General features: G+C 42.5%; 1 protein-coding gene across 1 annotated transcript; it reads left to right on the forward strand.

Annotated features, from left to right (window-relative positions):
- The first annotated feature begins 2,421 nt into the window (after nt 1–2,421).
- Nucleotides 2,422–19,157, forward strand: LOC130113180 (RNA exonuclease 5-like). The gene is made up of 19 exons (XM_056280727.1): nt 2,422–2,661; nt 3,007–3,267; nt 7,611–7,737; nt 7,936–8,056; nt 8,164–8,271; nt 8,849–8,937; nt 9,040–9,155; nt 9,334–9,472; nt 11,443–11,537; nt 11,614–11,716; nt 11,813–11,904; nt 12,495–12,603; nt 13,092–13,205; nt 13,302–13,442; nt 15,566–15,658; nt 15,773–16,190; nt 16,312–16,514; nt 17,440–17,549; nt 18,105–19,157. The coding sequence occupies exons 1-19, from the start codon at nt 2,585–2,587 to the stop codon at nt 18,148–18,150; spliced, it is 2,562 nt and encodes an 853-aa protein (XP_056136702.1). The 5' UTR covers nt 2,422–2,584; the 3' UTR covers nt 18,151–19,157.
- Nucleotides 19,158–19,553: the final 396 nt, after the last annotated feature.

The raw sequence follows: 19,553 nt of genomic DNA on the forward strand, positions 1-19,553 counted from the left end.
CGGTGCAGGCGATACGGGTTCGCGTCCCGGCCGTGGCAGTTCCTGTGGTTGCCTCCCGAATTCGCTAAACAATAAAATCTACTTCTTCTTTCGGCTACTACCGTTAGGGGTCGCCACAGCAGACCATTCGTTTCCATCGCTTCCTGTTCTCTGCATCTTCCTCTGTCACGCCAACCACATGTCCTCCCTCACCACATCCATAAATCTCCTCCTCTGCCTTCCTCTTTCCCTCTTGTTTGGCAGCTCCATCTTTAGCATCCTTTTTCCAATATACCCAGCATCTCTCCGCTGCACATGTCCCCTCCTTGACACCATACCTACCCATCACCTTCTCATCATCTCCGTTCCCTTCACCAACATGCATATTGAAGTCCGCTCCAATCGCCACTCTCTCTTCCTTGGGTACACTCTGTACTGCTTCATCTAACTCACTCCAGAATTGTTCTTTCTCTTCCATCTGCGCTGACAACACTCATCATCACACCTTCGATTTCCAGCTTCATACTTATATCTCTATCCGACCCGCTCTTCACCACATACTTTGGTGCAGTGTGGACAGGGGAAAGTGGTGGTGGTTGGTGGTGGTAGTTGAGCCTTTTTATCTCGCTCCTTGTGGGGCTGTCGCTTTTACGCTGCAGCACAGTGGAGTTCCATTTCATGACATGCAGCACCTTCCTGCACGAATTTCTTCCAGGAGTGTCTATCCATGGCAATGTGTTCCCTGTTGCTCGATGTGATGTTGAATTTCTTCAGACTGGTCTTGATATTGTCCTTGAAACGTTTCTTTTGCCCACCGGGAGCTCGCTGACATTCCTTCAGCTGGGAGTAGTGCATCTGTTTGGGGAGATGTGTGTTGGACATGCGGATGACATGGCCTGTTCTTCAGAGTTGGTGCTGCAATATTGTGGTGGTGATGCTAGTCATGTTGGCTTCTTCCAGAATGCTGATGTTGGTGCATCTGTCCTTCTAGCTGATCCTTAGCATCTTTCGTAAGGAACTTTGATGGTATTGTTCCAGGGCTCTCAGGTGCCTGCTGTAGGTGGCCCATGACTCTGCTCTATACAGCAGGGTGGGGAGAGCAACAGCTCTGTAGACCAGGAGTTTAGTTTGGGTTTTTAGGTCTTGGTCTTCAAAGACTCTTTTTCTGAGTCTGGCATAAGCACCACTGGCACAACTCAGGTGATGGGTGATCTCAGAGTCAATGTCAGCTTCTGAGGAGAAAAGGCTGCCGAGGTAGGGGAAGTGATCAACGTTTTCAATAATTTTGTTGTCCGCTTTTATGGTGGGCTGGGAAGATGGCTGGTTGGGTGGTGGTTGATATAAGACCTGGGTCGTCTTGATGTTTAATGGTAGACCCAGGGCTCTGTATATGCCTTGGCAAAGGCATTCAGAATGTCCTGGAGATCTTCTGTGGAGTGTGCTGCGACGGCATTGTCATCAGCATACTGAAGCTCAATGATGGTGGTGTTATCGACTTTGCTCTTGGCCTTGAACCTATTATGGTTGAAGAGCCTGCCATCACTTCTGTATAGGATTGGGATCCCCCGTGGCAGCTCTTCACCAATGAGGTGGAGTATGGCAGCAATAAAGATTGCAAACAGGGTAGGTGCGATGATGCATTCCTATTTAACCCCTGTTTCCACAGTGAAGGGCTCTGACACAGAGCAGCTGTTAATGAGCACTGTGACTGACATGCCGTCATGTAGAAGTGTCAATATTCTGATGTATTTGTCATGGTAGCCATCTCTTGATAGTATGCTCCACAGAGCCTGGCAAAGGCCTTTGTCAGGTCTATGAAAGCCATGTACAAAGGCGTGCTGTAAATATCATGTCTGTTGTACCTCTGGATGGGCGGAAGCCACACTGAGATTCTGGGAATACTTCCTCAGCCAGTGGTAACAGTTGGTTTGCAAGGACACAAGCGAGGAGTTTGCCTGTTTTTGACAGGAGTGAGATGCCCCTGTAGTTTCCACATTCCACCTTGTCCCCTTTCCCTTTCTTGAATATGGCCACTATTGGAGCATCCTTGAGCTCTGAGGTCCTTTCTGTGTGAAGTTTGCGTGTTCTCCCCGTGTCTGCGTAGGTTTCCTCTGGGTGCTCCGGTTTCCCCCTTCCATCAAAGACGTGCATATATTAATACATCTGTCTGTGCCACTGACCAAAGCAATGACATAAAGAACTGGAGTTGGTTCCCAGGCGCTGCAGCTGCCCACTGCTCCTATACAATAGGATGGGTTAAATGCAGAGAACAAATTCATTGTAACAATAAAATTCGTTGTAAGAATAAAATGAACAATAAAGTGGCTTTCTTTCTACAGTCACCTAATTAAGTATCTGAAAAAGACTGAGTTAATAGAGAGAATTTAGGTTATTTTGGGGTTAATAGAGAGAATTTAGGTTATTTTTTGTCTGCCGATAAACTGTGCTACACTCCAGTGTGGTAGATGGCGGTAATGCACCTGCAAGCTGGTTGCCAATCAAAACAAAGGAGGAAGAGGAAGAGGAAGAAAACGAAGACGCGGAAGACGAAGAAGAATAAATAGCTTTGATTCTCTCCGTCCGGGTCCATGTGTTTAGAAAAAGCATGGCAGTTGACTTGAGAATACATAACCTGGCAAGTCGAATAACAACTTCACCTTATGTTGCTACGAAGCAGTCTAGGTGGGACCTTTTAACGCCTTACTCTTGCTGTGATCTAACGATACTGACACAAAATTTTAACTTATGTGTGAGACGCATGCGTGGTCTGATGTTTTTTTTTTTTTGGTGACGCCCTAAAGTCGTCCGGGCTGTAGAAACTAACCGGGGGAAAAACGTGGTCCTCATCGTTATGTGTGTCTATGAGGGGAGCAGACTTAGGGTGTTTTTCCACGTGTATTGGACATGACAAAGAGTTCGTTAACAGAGGCTGGTAAAGGAGGGCAGTGGGCTCGCTGCAACTGTAGAATTACCACAAGTTGTAGAAATTACCACCATTGTTTTATTTATCCTTTTTATCCCCTGTAGATGCATTATTTCGGTTATGGAGCCATCATTGTCATTGTCACACAAAAGCAAGAAAAGAAAGGTCAACTATTCGACAACGCAGGAGGAGGTCAAGCGATTGAAAACAGAGCTGAAGAATGATGACCTGGCTAAGCATCACTGCCATCCCGCAAGTATATCCGTGCAGCCTAGTCACCTCCAAGAGTCCATAACACCCAAGGAGCTGACAGAGCTGCTGCAGTTCGCTGCCCTAGGGAAAACCTATGGTGTAAAGAAGCCCAGGTAACCTGCTTCCAAAGACCAGTGGTGTCTTATACTTTAACAGCCAAGTATTTCAGCATAATGACTCGAAAGAGTAATGCCCTTGTCTGTTGCTGCAAATCGATATTATTCTATGAACTGGAACCGGGCTGGGCAATGATGAGATACTATCATTTATTGTCTTTCAACATTATTGTATCGGGATGAAATTCAGATATCGTGATGCACTTTTTTTTAAAAACTTTTTTTATTAATGATAATGAGAATCTGTTACCGAAAAAATGTCTCACAAAATGAGGTCTCAAATATTTGAGGGAGTATTATTTGAGAAACTATTTTTGTTTTGACATCATACTTTACATTACCAAACTGTTAAATGTGATAAACCTTAGTTGGATTCTTAAATATAGTATTTAAGCATATTTCAGCAGATATTGTGATATATATATATATATATATCAATATCGTTCCATATGACTATGATGACAATATTTTCCAGATTGCCCAGCACTAACTGCTACTACTACTTTCAGCTGCTCCCATTAGGGGTCGCCACAGCAGAGCATCGGTTTCCATCTCTTCCTGTCCTCTGTATCTTCCTCTCTCACACCAGCCACCTGCATGTCCTCCCTCACCACATCCATAAACCTTCCTCTTTTCCTTTTCCCTGGCAGCTCTATATTCAGCATCCTTCTCCCAATATACCCAGCATCTCCCCTCCACACATGTCCAAACCGTCTCCATCTTGCCTCTCTTGCTTTACAATCTACAGTTTCATTTAGCAGACACTTTTATCCAAAGCGATGCACATCAGAGAGTTAATAAAACACAAGCAATGATCTAGTCAGGAGGCAACAATGCAAGTAAGTGTCAAAAAACTTGGTTCAAGTCCAATAGGACAATAGTTGTCAGCAGGCAGTGCACAAAGGCAATGCATATGGTGCCTAGAACTGATTTTTTTTTTTTTTTACTATTGATACCATCAGGTGTGGAGGTGTTCGAGAAAGACCCGAGTCTTTAGGTCTTCTTAAAGATGGAGAGGGACTCAGTGGACCGAAGGGAGTTTGGTAACTCGTTCCACCACCGGGGAACTACAGAAGAGAAGAGTCTGGCTAGTGACTTAGGGCCTCGTTGTGGCGGAAGTGCCAGAGACCTTTCATTGGCAGAACGTAGTGAGCAGGACTGAGTGTAGACCTGAATGAGGGAGTTCAGGTAGGCGGGTGCCATTTTAGTTGCTGTTTTGTAAGCGAGCAGTAAGGTTTTGAATTTGATGTGGGCAACAACTCGGAGCCAGTGGAGGGATATGAACAGTGGAGTGACATGTTCTGTTTTGGGTTGGTTGAAGACCAGATATGCCGCTGTGTTCTGGATCATTTCCAGAGGTTTGAAAGTGCATGCAGGGAGACCTGCCAGTAAGGAGTTGCAGTAGTCAATGCATGATATAACAAGAGTCTGTACCAGGAGTTGTGCTGCATGCTCAGACAGGTAGGGTCTAATTTTAATGATGTTTTACAGGACAAATTGGCACGACCGAGCAATCGAGGCCACGTGAACCTTAAAGGTTAGTTGGTCATCAGTCATGACACCCAGGTTTCAGGCAGACTTGGTCGGCATGAGTTGGGTTGATTTGCTTTGTCGCCAAACTGTACAACCTGGGCTGTCCCTCTAATAAACTCATTCCTAATCCTGTCCTTCATCACTCCCAATAAAAATCTTAACATCTCCACCTCTGCCACCTCCAGCTCCACTTCCTGTCTTTTTGTCGGTGCCACTGTCTCCAAACCATACAACGTAGCTGGTCTCACTACCATCTTGTAAACCATCCCTTTAACTCTTGCTGGTACCCTTCTGTCACAAATCACACCTGAGATTCTTCCCCACCCATTTCACCCTGCCGGCACTCTCTTCTTCACCTCTCTTATGCAATCCCTGTTACTTTGAACAGTTGACCCAAGTATTTAAACTCATACGCCTTTGTCACCTCTACTCCTTGCATCCTCACCATTCTGCTGTCCTCCTTCTCATTCACACATATGTATTCTGTCTTGCACCTACTGACATTTCAGTAATGCACAGCAATGCACTTCTCTCCAGTGCATACGTCCACCTCTCCAGGCTCTCCTCAACCTCTCTCGGAACCCTGTCACATGCTTTCTCTAAATTCAAAAAGACACAGTGTAACTCCTTCTGACCTTCTCTATGCTTCTCCATCGAAATCCTCAAAGCAAACATCGCATCTGTAGTGCTCTTTCGTTGCATGAAACCATACTGCTGCTCTCTAATCATCACTTCTCCTCTTTACCTAGCTTCCACTACTCTTTTCAATAGCTTCATGCTATGCTGATTAACTTTATACCTCTGTTGCTACAGCTCCGCACTTCATCCTTATTCTTGAAAATCGGTACCAGTGTGCATCTTCTCCACTCCTCAGGCATCCTCTCACTTTCCAATATTGTGTTAAACAGTCTAGTTAAAAACTCCACTGCCATCTCTCCTAAACATCTCCATGCTTCCACAGGTATGTCATCTGGACCATCTGCCTTTCCACTCTTCATCCTCATCATAGCTGCCCTCACTTCCTCCTTGCTAATCCACCGCACTTCCTGATTCACTATCCCGACATCATCCAACCTTCTCTCTCATTTCCTTCATTCATCAGCCCTTCAAAGTACTCCTTCCACCTACTCAACACACTCTCCTCGCTTGTCAGCACATTTCCCTCTCTATCCTTGATCGCCCTTACCTGCTGCACATCCTTCCCAGCTCGGTCCTTCTGTCTAGCCAATCGGTACAAGTCCTTTTTCCTTCCTTAGTGTCTAACCTCTCATACAACTCACCATAAGCCTTTCCCTTTCCCTTTGCCACCTCTCTCTTTGCTTTACGCTGCATCTCCTTGTACTCCTGTCTACTTTCTTCATCTCTCTTACTATCCCACTTCTTCTTTGCCAACCTCTTCCTCTGTATACTTTGCTGTACTTCCTCATTCCACCACCAAGTCTCCTTGTCTTCCTTCCTCTGTCCTGATGACACACCAAGTACCTTCCTAGCTGTCTCCCTCACTATTTCTGCAGTGGTTGCCCAGCCATCTGGCAACTCTTGACTACCACCCAGTGCCTGTTTTAACTCCTCCCTGAACTCCACACAACAGTCTTCCTTCTTCAACTTCCACCATTTGATCCTTGACTCTGCCTTCACTGTCTTCCTCTTCTTGGTCTCCAAAGTCATCTTACAGACCACCATCCGATGCTGCCCAGCTACATTCTCCTGTCACCACCTTCCAGTCTGGAATCCCTTTCAGATCGTGCCTCCTACATAAGATATAGTCCACCTGTGTGCAGTTTCCTTCACTCTTATATGTCACCCTGTGTTCCTCCTTCTCGAAATATGTATTCACCACAGCCATTTCCATCCTTTTTGCAAAATCCACCACCATCTGTCCTTCCACATTCCTCTCCTTAACACCATACTTGCCCATCACCTCCTCATCACCTCTGTTCCCTTCACCAACATGCCCATTGAAGTCCACTCCAATCACCATTCTGTCCTTCTTGGGTACACTCTCTGTCACTTCATCCAACTCACTCCAGAATTCTTCTTTCTCTTCCATCTCATGCCCAACTTGCGGGGCATATGCACCGATAACATACATCAATGCACCGATAACATACATCAATACACCTTCGATTTCAAGCTTCATACTCATCCCTGTGTCCGACACTGTCTTCACCTCCAGCACACTCTTGACATACTCTTCCTTCAGAATTACCCCTACCCCATTTCTCCTCCCATTCACACCATAGTAGAAGAGTTTGAACCCATCTCCGATGCTCCTGGCCTTACTCCCCTTCCACCTGGTCTCTTGCATACACAATTTATCAACCTTCTTGCCATCAAATCAGCCAGCTCTCTGCCTTTACCAGTTATAGTGCCAACATTCAAAGTTCCGACTCTCACCTCCACACTCCTACCCTTCCTCCTTTCCCACGGCCTCTGGACATGCCTTACACTTCTACTTTTCTTTCGCCTACCTGTAACATAGTTTCCACTGGCACCCTGCTGGCCAATAGTACCGGTGGCGGTTGTTGGTAACTTGGGCCTTGACCGATCCGGTATGGAAATCTGATTTATGATCTGCATATTTAATTTGGCAAAAGTTTTACGCTGGATTTCCTACCTGACGCAACCCTCCCCATTTATCCACGCTTGGGACTGGCATTAAGAATGCACTTGCTTGTGCATCTGCAGTGGCTGGGTTTGCCCAACACGAACTGAAACATCAAAATTCAGGGTTTTTTTCCTTTAAGAGTATGAGGCTAATTTGCTTAATACTCTTTTCCAACTTCCTCTCTCTTTCGCTTTGTTAGCTGGTGTCGTCTCCGTCACCAGAAGAAAGTGAAAGGGGTAAATGTTGTGGTCCTTGAAGGCCTGACGCAGAGTCACTTCTACAAACACTACCTTAGCCTGCGACACCTCAGCACCAACTACAGCACTGTGAGTAGCAATGAATAGTTTATGTATAAATACCGAGTGAGTGAGGCAAATTATTTGAAGGAAGAGTTGTTATTTGCAGTATTAGCCTACACTCAGCCATCCTATGCAGTTGAAGAAATGATGTAGCATCAGCTCTCTGACCTGTGTTTTAAGCTTTTGGGGATAATTCTTGTCTTTATATTTATTTCACTATTTTAGAGGCTCAGCTTCACTCCGTCGTCTAGCAATTTAGCATCTGAAATCTTTGCCAGTAAAGTTCCCGGTTTGCAGAATTCATCTGTTTCCCAAAGAAACCAAGAAAGCAGTCCTCTTGATGGAGGTGGGTGTATTTATGCGAATGTGTTCTGAGTATGTGCTTTTGTTCTACCTCTCTTCTCTCGCTCTTGTCATAATTGTATGTTTGGTTTTCTCTGTGTGTTGCTTTAGCCCTGAAATATCACCCTATTATTAGAAGGTTTGGTGCAGAGACTAAAGGACTAACTGCCTACACTGTTAAAAAGGAAGACATGATCAAAAAATGCTTCCCTGTTAAAGGTGAGTGAGTGGATCTGACTGCAAATTGTGATGAAAAATAAAGAAAAAACAATGTCCAATTGCCTATTGTCTTAAAGTGATAGTTCAAATTTATTGACATAAGGTGGTATGGGGTGCTCACTAGAAGAGATATTGATGCATGGACATCACTTTTGTTGGCAACTCCTGTGGTCAGAGATCTGGTTGCTAGTCCCAGCAGTGGGCAAAAAAATTAACAGCAGCTTCTCTAAGATTTTTATGATATGTTTGTCAAATAAATCCAAGCATTTTCTATATACTGTATTGCAACTGTGCGTATACTGGTACACTCTGTCATGTCCATCTATCTCAGGCATGTATCTAAGTAACCTGCTAACATCTATTTCAGGATCTCTGATATATATTGCTTGCACCATTGCACTTTATCACCTTTTATTTCGCCTGTATAAGTCAATCCTTATATATATATCTGAAGATTGTTGTGTTGTAGTGTTGTTATTCTATGTTAAGTACACTGAAAGAGCCACAAAATCACAGTCAAATTTTATGTATGTGTAAACCTACATGGCCAATAAACATGATTCTGATTCTGATACAGGAATGCCAGGTTTTGAGGGCTTTGTGTGCACAGACAGTGATGACTGTGTGACTGACAGTAGTCCGCTGTATGGACTTGACTGTGAGATGGTGAGACACTGAAGCTTAATTATGTTTTCATCATTTGAATACCATAGTTCAACATTGTACAAACCCATTATGTTTATGTTTGTGTTAACACCATATTTCCAGTGTATAACAGAGAAGGGTTATGAGTTGGCCCGTGTCTCACTGGTGGATAGTAGTGGGAACTGTATGATGGACAATCTAGTGAAACCTCAGAACCGGATCCTCAACTACCTTACCAGGTACCCGTAACACAGATCTAAACTCAAGCACAGGCACACACACACACACACACACACACACACACACACACACACACACACACACACACACTGTTAGCCAATTGCAGGTCTTGTATTAAAGGAGCTAAAAACATATTTTGTCTGTTCCTGCACTGCTGAATTGCCGGTTTTCTGACAGGTTCTCTGGTATCACTGCTGCAATGTTGGGACCAGTCACTACAACACTTAGGGAGATTCAAACGAAACTCAAAATGCTGTTGCCACAAGATGCAGTCCTGGTTGGCCATTCTCTTGAAAATGACCTCAGAGCTCTCAATGTGAGTAGGGATGTGTGTGTGTGTGTGTGTGTGTGTGTGTGTGTGTGTGTGTGTGTGTGTGTGTGTGTGTGTGTTTGTGTGTGTGTGTGTGTGTGGTGGGGGGGGTGAGTGGTGGAATGAAATGTGGAGCTGTGACAATTATGATAAGGTAAATGGGGAAACATAATTCACATCTCCTGTTGCAGATGAAAAACTCATCTTTGTATCTCTCCCTAGTCCTTACTGAATGAAGTTCCCTTTCAAGTGACTGTATTTGCTTCCTGTATTGCATGACTCAGGAGATAGAGCGGGTCATCTAGTAATCAGAAGGTCGCTGGTTCGATCCCTGGCTCCTCCAGAGAGTGTGTCGGAAGTGTTCTTGAGCAAGAAACTGAACCCCTAACTACTCTTGATGAGCGGGCTGCCATCTTGCATGGCAGCCTCCGCCATCAGTGTGTGAATGTGTGTGTGAATGGGTGAATGTGAGGCATATGCTGTAGAGCGCTTTGAGTGGTCGGTAGACTACAAAAACACTCTATAAATGCAGTCCATTTACCATTTGAATATAAATTAAAAATACCCCACTATCTCTCTCCTCAAAGGGCTCATTCCATTTCTTCCTTTGTACTTTTCTAACTACTTTGTAGTTAGAAAAGTACAGTTAGGGGCAACTGTCGTTGTGTTTGATGTGAGGTGACCTAGAGTGTCATGAAAGGTGCCTTTAAATAAAATTATTATTATTATTATTATTACTACTACTACTATGAGTTTAAAGTATGGTAATCGCTGAGTTGGTTGCATTTATTTGAACTATCCTGAATTTGGAGTTGACAAATTCTTGGGTTTGAACATTGGTAATTATTAATTAATTATTTGGTAATTAATTGGTAACATTGGTAATGCATAGCTGTTGTTTTTGTATATTTAGAGCACTGAAAGTGATAGTGTAGTCTCAAGCCTATATGAAGAAATTATTTTCCCATTGATTTGGTTGAAGGTAAGTGGCACTTCTGAAAGACCAGAAAAGAATAGATATCAGTCAAAGCTGCAATCCACAACTTTTCTCCAAAGTTTATCCATTTGAAATGAGATGAAGATGTGGCGATTCTGTTGGACAGGCAAAAAGTATCACTGTAGAACAATGTTCTGATATAATTTGATGGAGGAGGCAGAGAGAAACAGACTTTTGCATTTTTTTTTTCCAAACTAGAAATGAGCTGTGGCAGCTGTTGTTGCTTGTGTGCCGTCAATTCAGCAGTAAACAGTTCCCACCCTTGTAAAAATGGGATCCTCGGACCAAAGCTCACATAGGCAAGCTAATGTATTACAGACTCAAACTATATCACAACACTTCTACTGTAATATTGATTGTCTGCCCAACAGGATTGCCACATCTGCATCACATTTCAATCTTTTTTTCTTGCTGGAGTTGTTTCGAATACGTATGTGTTTGCTGCTGCACCAGTGTTCATCCTACCCGGTCAAAAAAGTTCAGTAGTGGTACATGGAGACCAGGGAGTGTCTCCGATCATGGTAAAGATGATAGTATCACCTAACCTGGCTTTATGGTTCAGATAGATGAAATAACCATTAATGGTGAAAAGTTATGGATTTCAGCTTTAAAAAGTTGGATTGATTTATGGATTGATCGATAGATGGACAGAGGATGGGTAAATAAATCAGCAGAGATTGGATTGATACTTTTATAAGGTGGATAAATAGATGTTTTTCATTGATAGTTGGGAGAATAAGAGTTAACCTCAGATCATACCAGAGTTTATGGATTAGTTCAAATGCTTATGAGCGCTTTATGATCCCGTATGAATAAGCTTTGACACGAAGTGTCTTTATGCATGCTCAATAATCCAGGCAAGGAAATCACAGAAAGTTGAATCAGTTCCATCTGGACACAACATTTATTTTTCTCAATAAATGTTGTGCAATTTTCTGTGTGTTTGACACTAAGTTTTATAAATCATCTCCTCCTCCAGCTGATCCATCCGCACGTAATCGACACCTCACTACTCTATTGTAAGGAGTTTGGACAGAAGTTTAAACTTAAGGTGCTGGCTGAGGCTATATTGAAGTAAGTGTGTTTCTTTCACTCTCTCTTTCCATCTGGATCACTAAGGCTAATGATGAGTACTTGACTCCTACCACAGGAAGCAAATACAGATTGAGGAGAAGTTAGGTCATAACCCTACTGAGGATGCTGTCGCAACTCTGGAACTGGCACAGTACTTTATTAAAATGGGACCTCGAAGGGTAACACCTCCAACTTGCTTACCCCATATATGCACACATAGGAAGACCCTCTCAGATGTATGATAGATTAAACATTTGCCATGTGTTCCCTGTCAGGTTGTGGAGCTTCATTTGGAGGAGCTATGGGGATGGGGTCCAGTCTTGTATAAATCCGCTGCCAGTGGACCACTACCTACACAGAGCAACAGGTAAAATGATTCAGTTGAACGTCATAAGATCACATATGCAAAAAAGTGCAAATTTTTCTATGACGAGAGTAAAAAGGAAAATGTCAGCAATTGTTATTTTTGTTACTAGTAAATATTTTTGAATGACTTGCATAGAGTGGATTTTTTTCCATCAATTTCCTCTTATATTTATCATCTGAAAACTTTCTTCTGTAATGATTGCCAGTTGATTATATAATAGTATTGCCAATGATGTTGACTTCTGTGCATTTTCTAAGTTCTTTATCAGCTCTGGGCATAACTGTAGTCCACTGAATTGTGGACGTAACTTGATATGTACAACTTGAAACTTTTCACCCGTTTGCTGGTCGGTGCAGGTGAAAGTTTGTCGACAGTTCTGTGCATGTCGTTGACATTTATCCATGGTAAATCTTGCAGACATCATGAAAAATATGCCATTGTCAATAGCACATGCCAACAAACAGGAAACTGGTATGACTGCTGCAGTAGAAACCGGAAGTCAGTGGACTACAGTTATGCACAGAGTGGATTCCAATTGCTGTCTTACAATTCTATGTCTCTGTCTCTGTGTCATTCTTGGTCTCTCTAAGGTTTGCTGATGTGCTTCAACGGTCTGGACAGTCAGCAACCTTTATAGGAAAGCGTGCTGACGTCATGCTTGACCTATCCCATCAGCAGTGGTATAACTCAGACAGAGAGGTGAGAGATCAGGAGTTGTGATTTTGTTAGGGTCATGTTTACTAAGAGCTGTATTTAGAGGATCAAGGGAGAGAACAGTTTCCTTACCGGGATCAGTAAGGTATCACATTACCATGTATTGCGTACATGTGCCATGACCTGTTTCCTTTTGGTTGATTGCATCCTTGATATTTAAGGTATGCAAATTGTGATTGTAAATCACAATTAGAATGGATTGTCTTCTTTATTTTGACAGTGAGCAGTCGAGAGGGAAAGTGAGGATAGGAGATAAGAAGTTTAGAAACAATTGCTAATGTGTGAAAATGGTATGTGCAACTGTTGGCTCAGCTAACAGGAGATCTCTGATTGACCTTTATGGATCAGTTGCATCCTTTCCTGTTTTTTCTCCAGCGATGTCCTCTGCCTTTTACTAATTTCTCCTTTCCTTCTTTCATTGTTGTTGTGTTCCTCTGTTTCCCCACCTCTCTGAACCCTCCTGCATCATTCAGGTGCTCAGTTCCTTCAGGAACAAGACAACGGTCCCCTCTTTCTCTGTTCTCCAGTTCTCCTCCTTCTCAGACCACCTGAGAACCTTCCCCTGCCAGGAGCACCACTACCAAAAGGTGAGTCATTCTAGACAAATACTGTCCTACAAAGGTTTTTGAGTCTCTGTGTTGCATTGATTAACTATTGATTCTATGTATATATTTGTGTTGCAGATGTATGCACACTTAAGAGATATGTGTGTAGTGTTTGCAGGACCCTTCCCAGCAGGATTCTCTGACAAAGATGTGAGAAGGCTGTTTCGCTGCTGTGGGCCAGTTCGGAAAATCCAAATTCTGAATACATCTCTCATCAGAGTAAGCTGCTGGGTCACTGTTAAGGCGTGAACAATGACCTCAATGGTCACAGCTGTGATTATTAATCGCTGCTGTGCTTAAATTGGCACCAGGTAACTTTTTAGAGTTTGGCAATGCCCTTTTGGGTCACTCACAAAGACAACTTAGGGTTTTTTTCCCCTTCATAGCATTATAACAAGACATGCATTTATTTAAGTCTTAGTTAAAAAAAAAGACTTGTCGAAGAAGAAGCACTATGTGTACAAAGTAAATCAAATTGCTATGCTTAGGTATTTATTATTTATTGAATTCAAAAACCAGAAATAACTGCTGTAAAACAGTCCCTATATTTCCCGGGAAATTTTGTGCCTGGTGGCAGACAAAGTGTGTTGCGAAAACAAAGCTTCTTGGGAACTGATCTGAACAGCGATTGTGTCATTCTCCCATAGCCTTCACGCTATGCAACCAAACTGAATTTAATGATATGTTAAAACAAAAAAAATAACCTGGTGACACTTTAACAATTTTGTTATTTTTTGACACCCTTTGGCTGCAGCAAGCAGTTGAATACTTCAGATGTTATTGCATAGTATCCTGTGATGGCCTGGCGGCCTGTTCAGGGTGTCTCCCTGCCTGCCGCCCAATGACCGCTGGGATAGTCTCCAGCATCCCTGCAACCCTGAGAGCCGAATAAGTGGTTTGGATAATGGATGGAATGGATGTTAAACATCTACTACTACTACTACTTTCGGCTGCTCCCGTTAGGGGTCACCATGGTGGATCATCCGTTTCCATCTCTTCCTGTCCTCTGCATCTCCCTCTGTAACACCACACATATCCTCTCTCACCACAGCCATAAACCTCCTCTTTGGCCTTCCTCTTTTCTTCTTTCTGGCAGCTCCATATTCAGCATTTTTCTCCCAATATACCCAGCATCTCTCCTCCACACATGTTCAAACCATCTCAATCTTGCCTCTCTAGCTTTGTCTCCAAATTGTCCAACCTGAGCTGTCCCTCTAATATAATCATTCCTAATCCTGTCCTTCTTCGTCACTCTCAATGAAAATCTTAGCGTCTTCAACTCTGCCACCTCCAGCTCTGCCTCCTGTCTTTTCGTCAGTGCCAGTCTCCAAACCATATGACATAGCTGGTCTCACAACCATCTTGTAAACGTTCCTTTAACTCTTGCTGGTACCATTCTGTTGCAAATCACTCCTGATAGATATTCTTCTCCACCCACTCCACCCTGCCTGCACTCTCTTCTTCACCTCTCTTCTGCACTCCCCGTTACTTTGGACAATTGATCTCAAGTATTTAAACTCATACGCCTTCTTCACCCCTACTCCTTGCATCCTCACCATTCAACATAATCACCATTATTGTTTGTTGAAAAGAAGGAATGATTACCTCCACAGAAGGCAAGATCTTCTTCCAAACTACAAACCTGAAGAGTTGCATGCAAACAAAAGTATTTTTTGACAATTTTTCGATTGGTGGTGTATTTAAGCCAGTGGCTTGTCCACGAATATCCAAACTATGGGCGCTTTTGTAGTCCCTCATTTTCATGGTTAATGCCTGAAAGGACATTGCAGAAAACAATTATAAGGTGCATAGTGTTTTGAGTCTTCATCATAGAAGCAAAATGTGGAAGAATAATGTGGGGTAGGTCCTAGTCTGCAATGAATCGCTGTGATTTTGATTGATTATGCAGGTCACCGGTATCACCACATGTCAGTAAATTAAACAAAAATGGAAAAATTCGGGATTGTCGCTTTAAGGCCTTCATTTGTTTAATATGCCTATTGCTGAGTGTATTAAACCTTGATAATAAACAGTCATCTCATAGTTTGATTACTTTTCTACTCGGATACCTCCAGAGGCCACAGTAAGGGGAGAATGTTGTTTATGTCCAAGGTATTAAAAAGTTAAGGAATGGGAACATGGTCTCTCAAGAATAATGCCTCTGACTGCTGACATTAGGCATATGTGTAAATCTGCTCAAATCAGAGGGGACATTGTTGGTCTCCAACAACACTTACATAAAATATTTTCTCAGTCTGAGATGCTGCCAAGGAAGAGTTGTATAAGTTTTGAATGTAGTTTTATTTTTTCAATTTCATGTTTTTTTGACAATTGTTCTACAGATTCATGCAAAGATTGAGTTTGAGCTGCTAGAAGGAGCTGAGCTGGCTTTGAAGACGTTAAATGGACTTAATGCGAGTGGATACAACATAAAGGTTGGCAACTCTTTTGCCTCTTATCTGTTTGCCATTATCTTTATCCTAATGTGAAGGTATAAACAAACTTATGCATCATATGTTTATGTGTGCATGCATGTATATAATTTCTAGGTTCAGAGGCCTGTTAATGATTCGATGTTGGACCTGGATCTGACCTTGCATGCTTTGATGGAGGACCCTCTCAACGCTAATCTCATCTATGCCGTTAGTCTAAAACCTATGTCCAGTCACACACATGTCTCTCCAAAGGCCAGTGGACATACACTAGATGCTAGATGTTCAGCCGCCACTGCTACAAAAATGGCTTGCTACTTGCGCCCATCTGAAGTAAATGGATCATCAGTAGATGCTTCCTATTCAGAACTCCCAGTTACTGGGACTGGGTTAAATGTAGTAAAGCAGCTCTATGCCACTACATGTGGACTGTCTGAAGAGGAGCTCAGAGATGCTTTTGGTCGATTTGGTATGGTGAAGAAAATCATCCTGTTAAAAAAGTCCTCAAAGAAAAGAGCAAGACATGCCTACATCAGTGAGTAAAAATATCTTGACCCCATTAGTAAATTTGATCTGTTTGTATGTTTTGACACACATGACACATATGACACATAAATATGTAGATTCTTTTGACCTTATGCCTATGTATATGACAGAATTTGAGACTCTAGAGAGCACACACATGGCCCTCAGCTATTCTGAGGAACTTGCGAATGAGCGTTACCTCATTTGTCCTGCCATGACTCCATCCCACTTGAGTTCATGGGTTACATCAACATTTCCAATGACTACAATGAATTCTGAAGGGGAAGCAACTACAGAAGAAAACAGGTGGCCCCTACAGGACACCAACCCTCAGGTGAGAGACAGACTGTGTTGAATGAGGTTGTGTCGGCCTTGTTTGTAGGGACTTTTAATTTGTAATGGCTTTTCATTTAATTTCACTGCCAGTATTTGCAGATGTCACTTGCTTGTCTTTGGAAGCCATGAAAAAGATTATACTGCAGGGCATCCGGGTAGCGTAGCGGTCTATTCTGTTACCTACCAACACCGGATCTCTGTTCGAATCCCCGTATTGACTCTGGCTTGGTCGGAAGTCCCTACAGACACAGTTGGCTGTGTCTGCGGGTGGGAAGCGGGATGTGGGTATGTGTCCTGGTCGCCGCACTAGCGCCTCCTCTGGTTGATCTGGGTGCCTGTTCGGGCGCAGGGGGAACTGGGGGGAATAGCGTGATCCTCCCATGTCCCCCTTGCGAAACTCCTCACTGTCAGGTGAAAAGAAGCGGCTGGCGACTCTACATGTATCGGAGGAGGCAGGTGGTAGTCTGCAGCCCTCCCTAGATTGGCAGAGGGGGTGGAGCAGCAACCGGGAAAGCTAGGATGAGTGGGGTAATTGGCCAGATATAATTGGGGAGAGGGGGGGGGGTTCCAAAAATGGTCATACTGCTAAGAATCTAAATCAAGTCGATGGGAGAAAGTTTTACATGTCCATATTCCTGCTTCCACGGTCAAGGTTTTTGGTCTGGTTCCAATTATTGTTTAGTCTTAAAACTGATGGCAATGGATTCAGATGACAACTTAAGTTTGAATTTCTCAGGAGCTCTGAAAATTACAAATGTTTTAACTGAAGTGAAATATGAAATTAACTTAAATTTCTTGCAAGGAGACATGAGTAATCAGTAGGTCTGCAATTTGATATTTTCAGATGTCTGTCATTAATTTTTACAAAGCTGGTAAATTTTGTCGTCATATCATAGACACTTAAAAGATTCCAATATGTGTAGGACCATGAAACTGAGCGCATAATGAGGAAGCTGGACCGCCGCATGGGGAAGCTGTTCAGATCCCTCCCTGAGTCCACTCTGTCTGTGGTGGTGGTGCCTGGACTGATCAGGTGAGGAGTCCCGACTGTGTGTCTGGGTCGCTCTACACTGCAGTTAATCAGATTTAACTTTCCTGCCTAAAACCCTTCAACATGGTAGTAACAGTAATACATTCAGCAACAATATTTTATCTTTAAATGACTAAATATTGTGTTTTTAAAGCTTTATTCGTAACTGTTGTCAATTGTATGAAAATCTGTGCGGGGGTGGTCCAATGCTCATTAATATTCATGAGCTGACCTCTGCGTGACATGCTCAAGTAGGTGTAGGTGGGTGGTGTTTCATTTTTGTTTTTGATAATTTGATCTGATTGTCGGTATGTAAATGAGTTTGTCTGGTGATGTCATCAGTATCAGAAAAGTAAGATTGGCTGAGTTATGCTGGAACGGGGGGGGGGGGGGGGTTACAAAGAGAAAAATTGAATTCTACCATTTTATATTTATTTTTTTCAGTAGGAAGACAGTACAAAACAATGATTGAATAATTAAGTGATGTCAGAAAATATGTTTCAATTTCGATCCGACTAAGTATTTTTAAACCATCTCTGCCCTCTATTTCCTCTCCAGCTCCCATGGCCATCTTCCTGGTTTATGCTTCATGGAGGTCAAGTGAGGATCTTTGTGAGCCAACGACATTGCCTTCTGTGTGGACAAGCCTAAAAAAACCCCTCCTGCCACAAGTCCATCAGCCTGCTTAGAGTTGTGTGTGTGTATATATATAAATATATATATATAAAATGTGTGAGTCAAGTAAACCAGGGGAAACATCATAGGATGTACCCTGAGCTTAGTGTTAACAAAACCCCCAAGTGCCAAAGAGTTTTATCTTAATTTACAGCTAAGTTCTGAGAGAAGACGCTCATAGACTGACATGGTAATGCTGTCGAAATTGATTTAAAATGCTATTTTGTTAGAGTGTAGTTACATTGTTTTTTTAGATAAGTTTTTAATGCCAGTGAGAAGTTGTGGGAAGGGAACACATGGATTCTAATTTATTCCAGCTCACCAATGGATGAGAGACAAATAGGTCATGATCATTCATATCTACTCAAAGAGGATACTCTTTGTTTTTGAGTTTATCATCAACATATGCAAATTATATTTCAGTATTTTTGGAAAACTTTTTTTCTTTTACAAGGTATATTTTGGAGTTGCACGTGGGGGGAAGGGTTCTATTACCTCTTCAGGGTAGTCACACTGTAAGTAATATCCTTTACTCGGTAGTAAACCTCCCATTGTTCGTTTGAATGACTGTCTAGTGTAGCTTTTGATCTAACATCCTTATAAAAAAAAAGAAATTGCCCAATGGAACTCAGGGAAGGCACATGTTTGGATGTTTAACTTCAAACTGCTTCTCTGTTAAGTGAAATTAAGTCCGCCTCAGGGAAATCTTGGGGCAGTCATATGATGCTACTGCAATACCCTAGACAGCCACTACTGAGTGGTAGAACACATGAGGCTGGTGTCTTTTAGATAGTAAAACTTGAAGTGATATATGGCTTTAAAAGATGTTTAGGGCAGGAGTGGCACAGGATACAGTTTTATACAGTCATGTATACTGTGCATCTAACAAAACATATGATCACTTTACAATAGGCTTTGTAAATTGTGTGATTTTTGAAAATGTAATAAAATATCAAAATATTTTTCAGTTGTCATTTAATGACCCTCACCAAAGTAATCATAATTAGTATTCAGCATTTCACTTGTGCTACATACACACAGCCCTCAACTCTTTGAGAAACACTGGAAACAGAATTCCCTTGTTTGTGATATTGGCCTATACAAATAAAATTGACTTGTTTGTCTTCCCCTGACTCGGTCAAACATGAGTTCATGGGTTACCATGACAATGCCAGGTACAATGCGAAGTAGATATTGAGATGAGGCGTTACCGCATGAGAGAGAGAGAGCACTCGATGCATTTGGTGTCAACTTGCTCAAAGTTTGATTATTCACATTTTGTTATGCAGCAGGCTAAACGCATTGCTACAGCAAACCAAGTAAGAAAAATGT

Source organism: Lampris incognitus, chromosome 5 (genome assembly GCF_029633865.1).
Source record: "Lampris incognitus isolate fLamInc1 chromosome 5, fLamInc1.hap2, whole genome shotgun sequence".
In the NCBI taxonomy this organism is placed as follows: domain Eukaryota; kingdom Metazoa; phylum Chordata; class Actinopteri; order Lampriformes; family Lampridae; genus Lampris; species Lampris incognitus.

What these genes read in the sequence shown, in the direction of transcription:
- LOC130113180 (XM_056280727.1), top strand. Translation starts at nt 2,585, where the DNA reads ATGGCAGTTGACTTGAGAATACATAACCTGGCAAGTCGAATAACAACT. An exon ending in TATGGTGTAAAGAAGCCCAG is followed by an intron (nt 3,268 to 7,610) that starts GTAACCTGCTTC and finishes TCGCTTTGTTAG; the next exon opens with CTGGTGTCGTCTCCGTCACC. An exon ending in AAGCAGTCCTCTTGATGGAG is followed by an intron (nt 8,057 to 8,163) that starts GTGGGTGTATTT and finishes GTGTTGCTTTAG; the next exon opens with CCCTGAAATATCACCCTATT.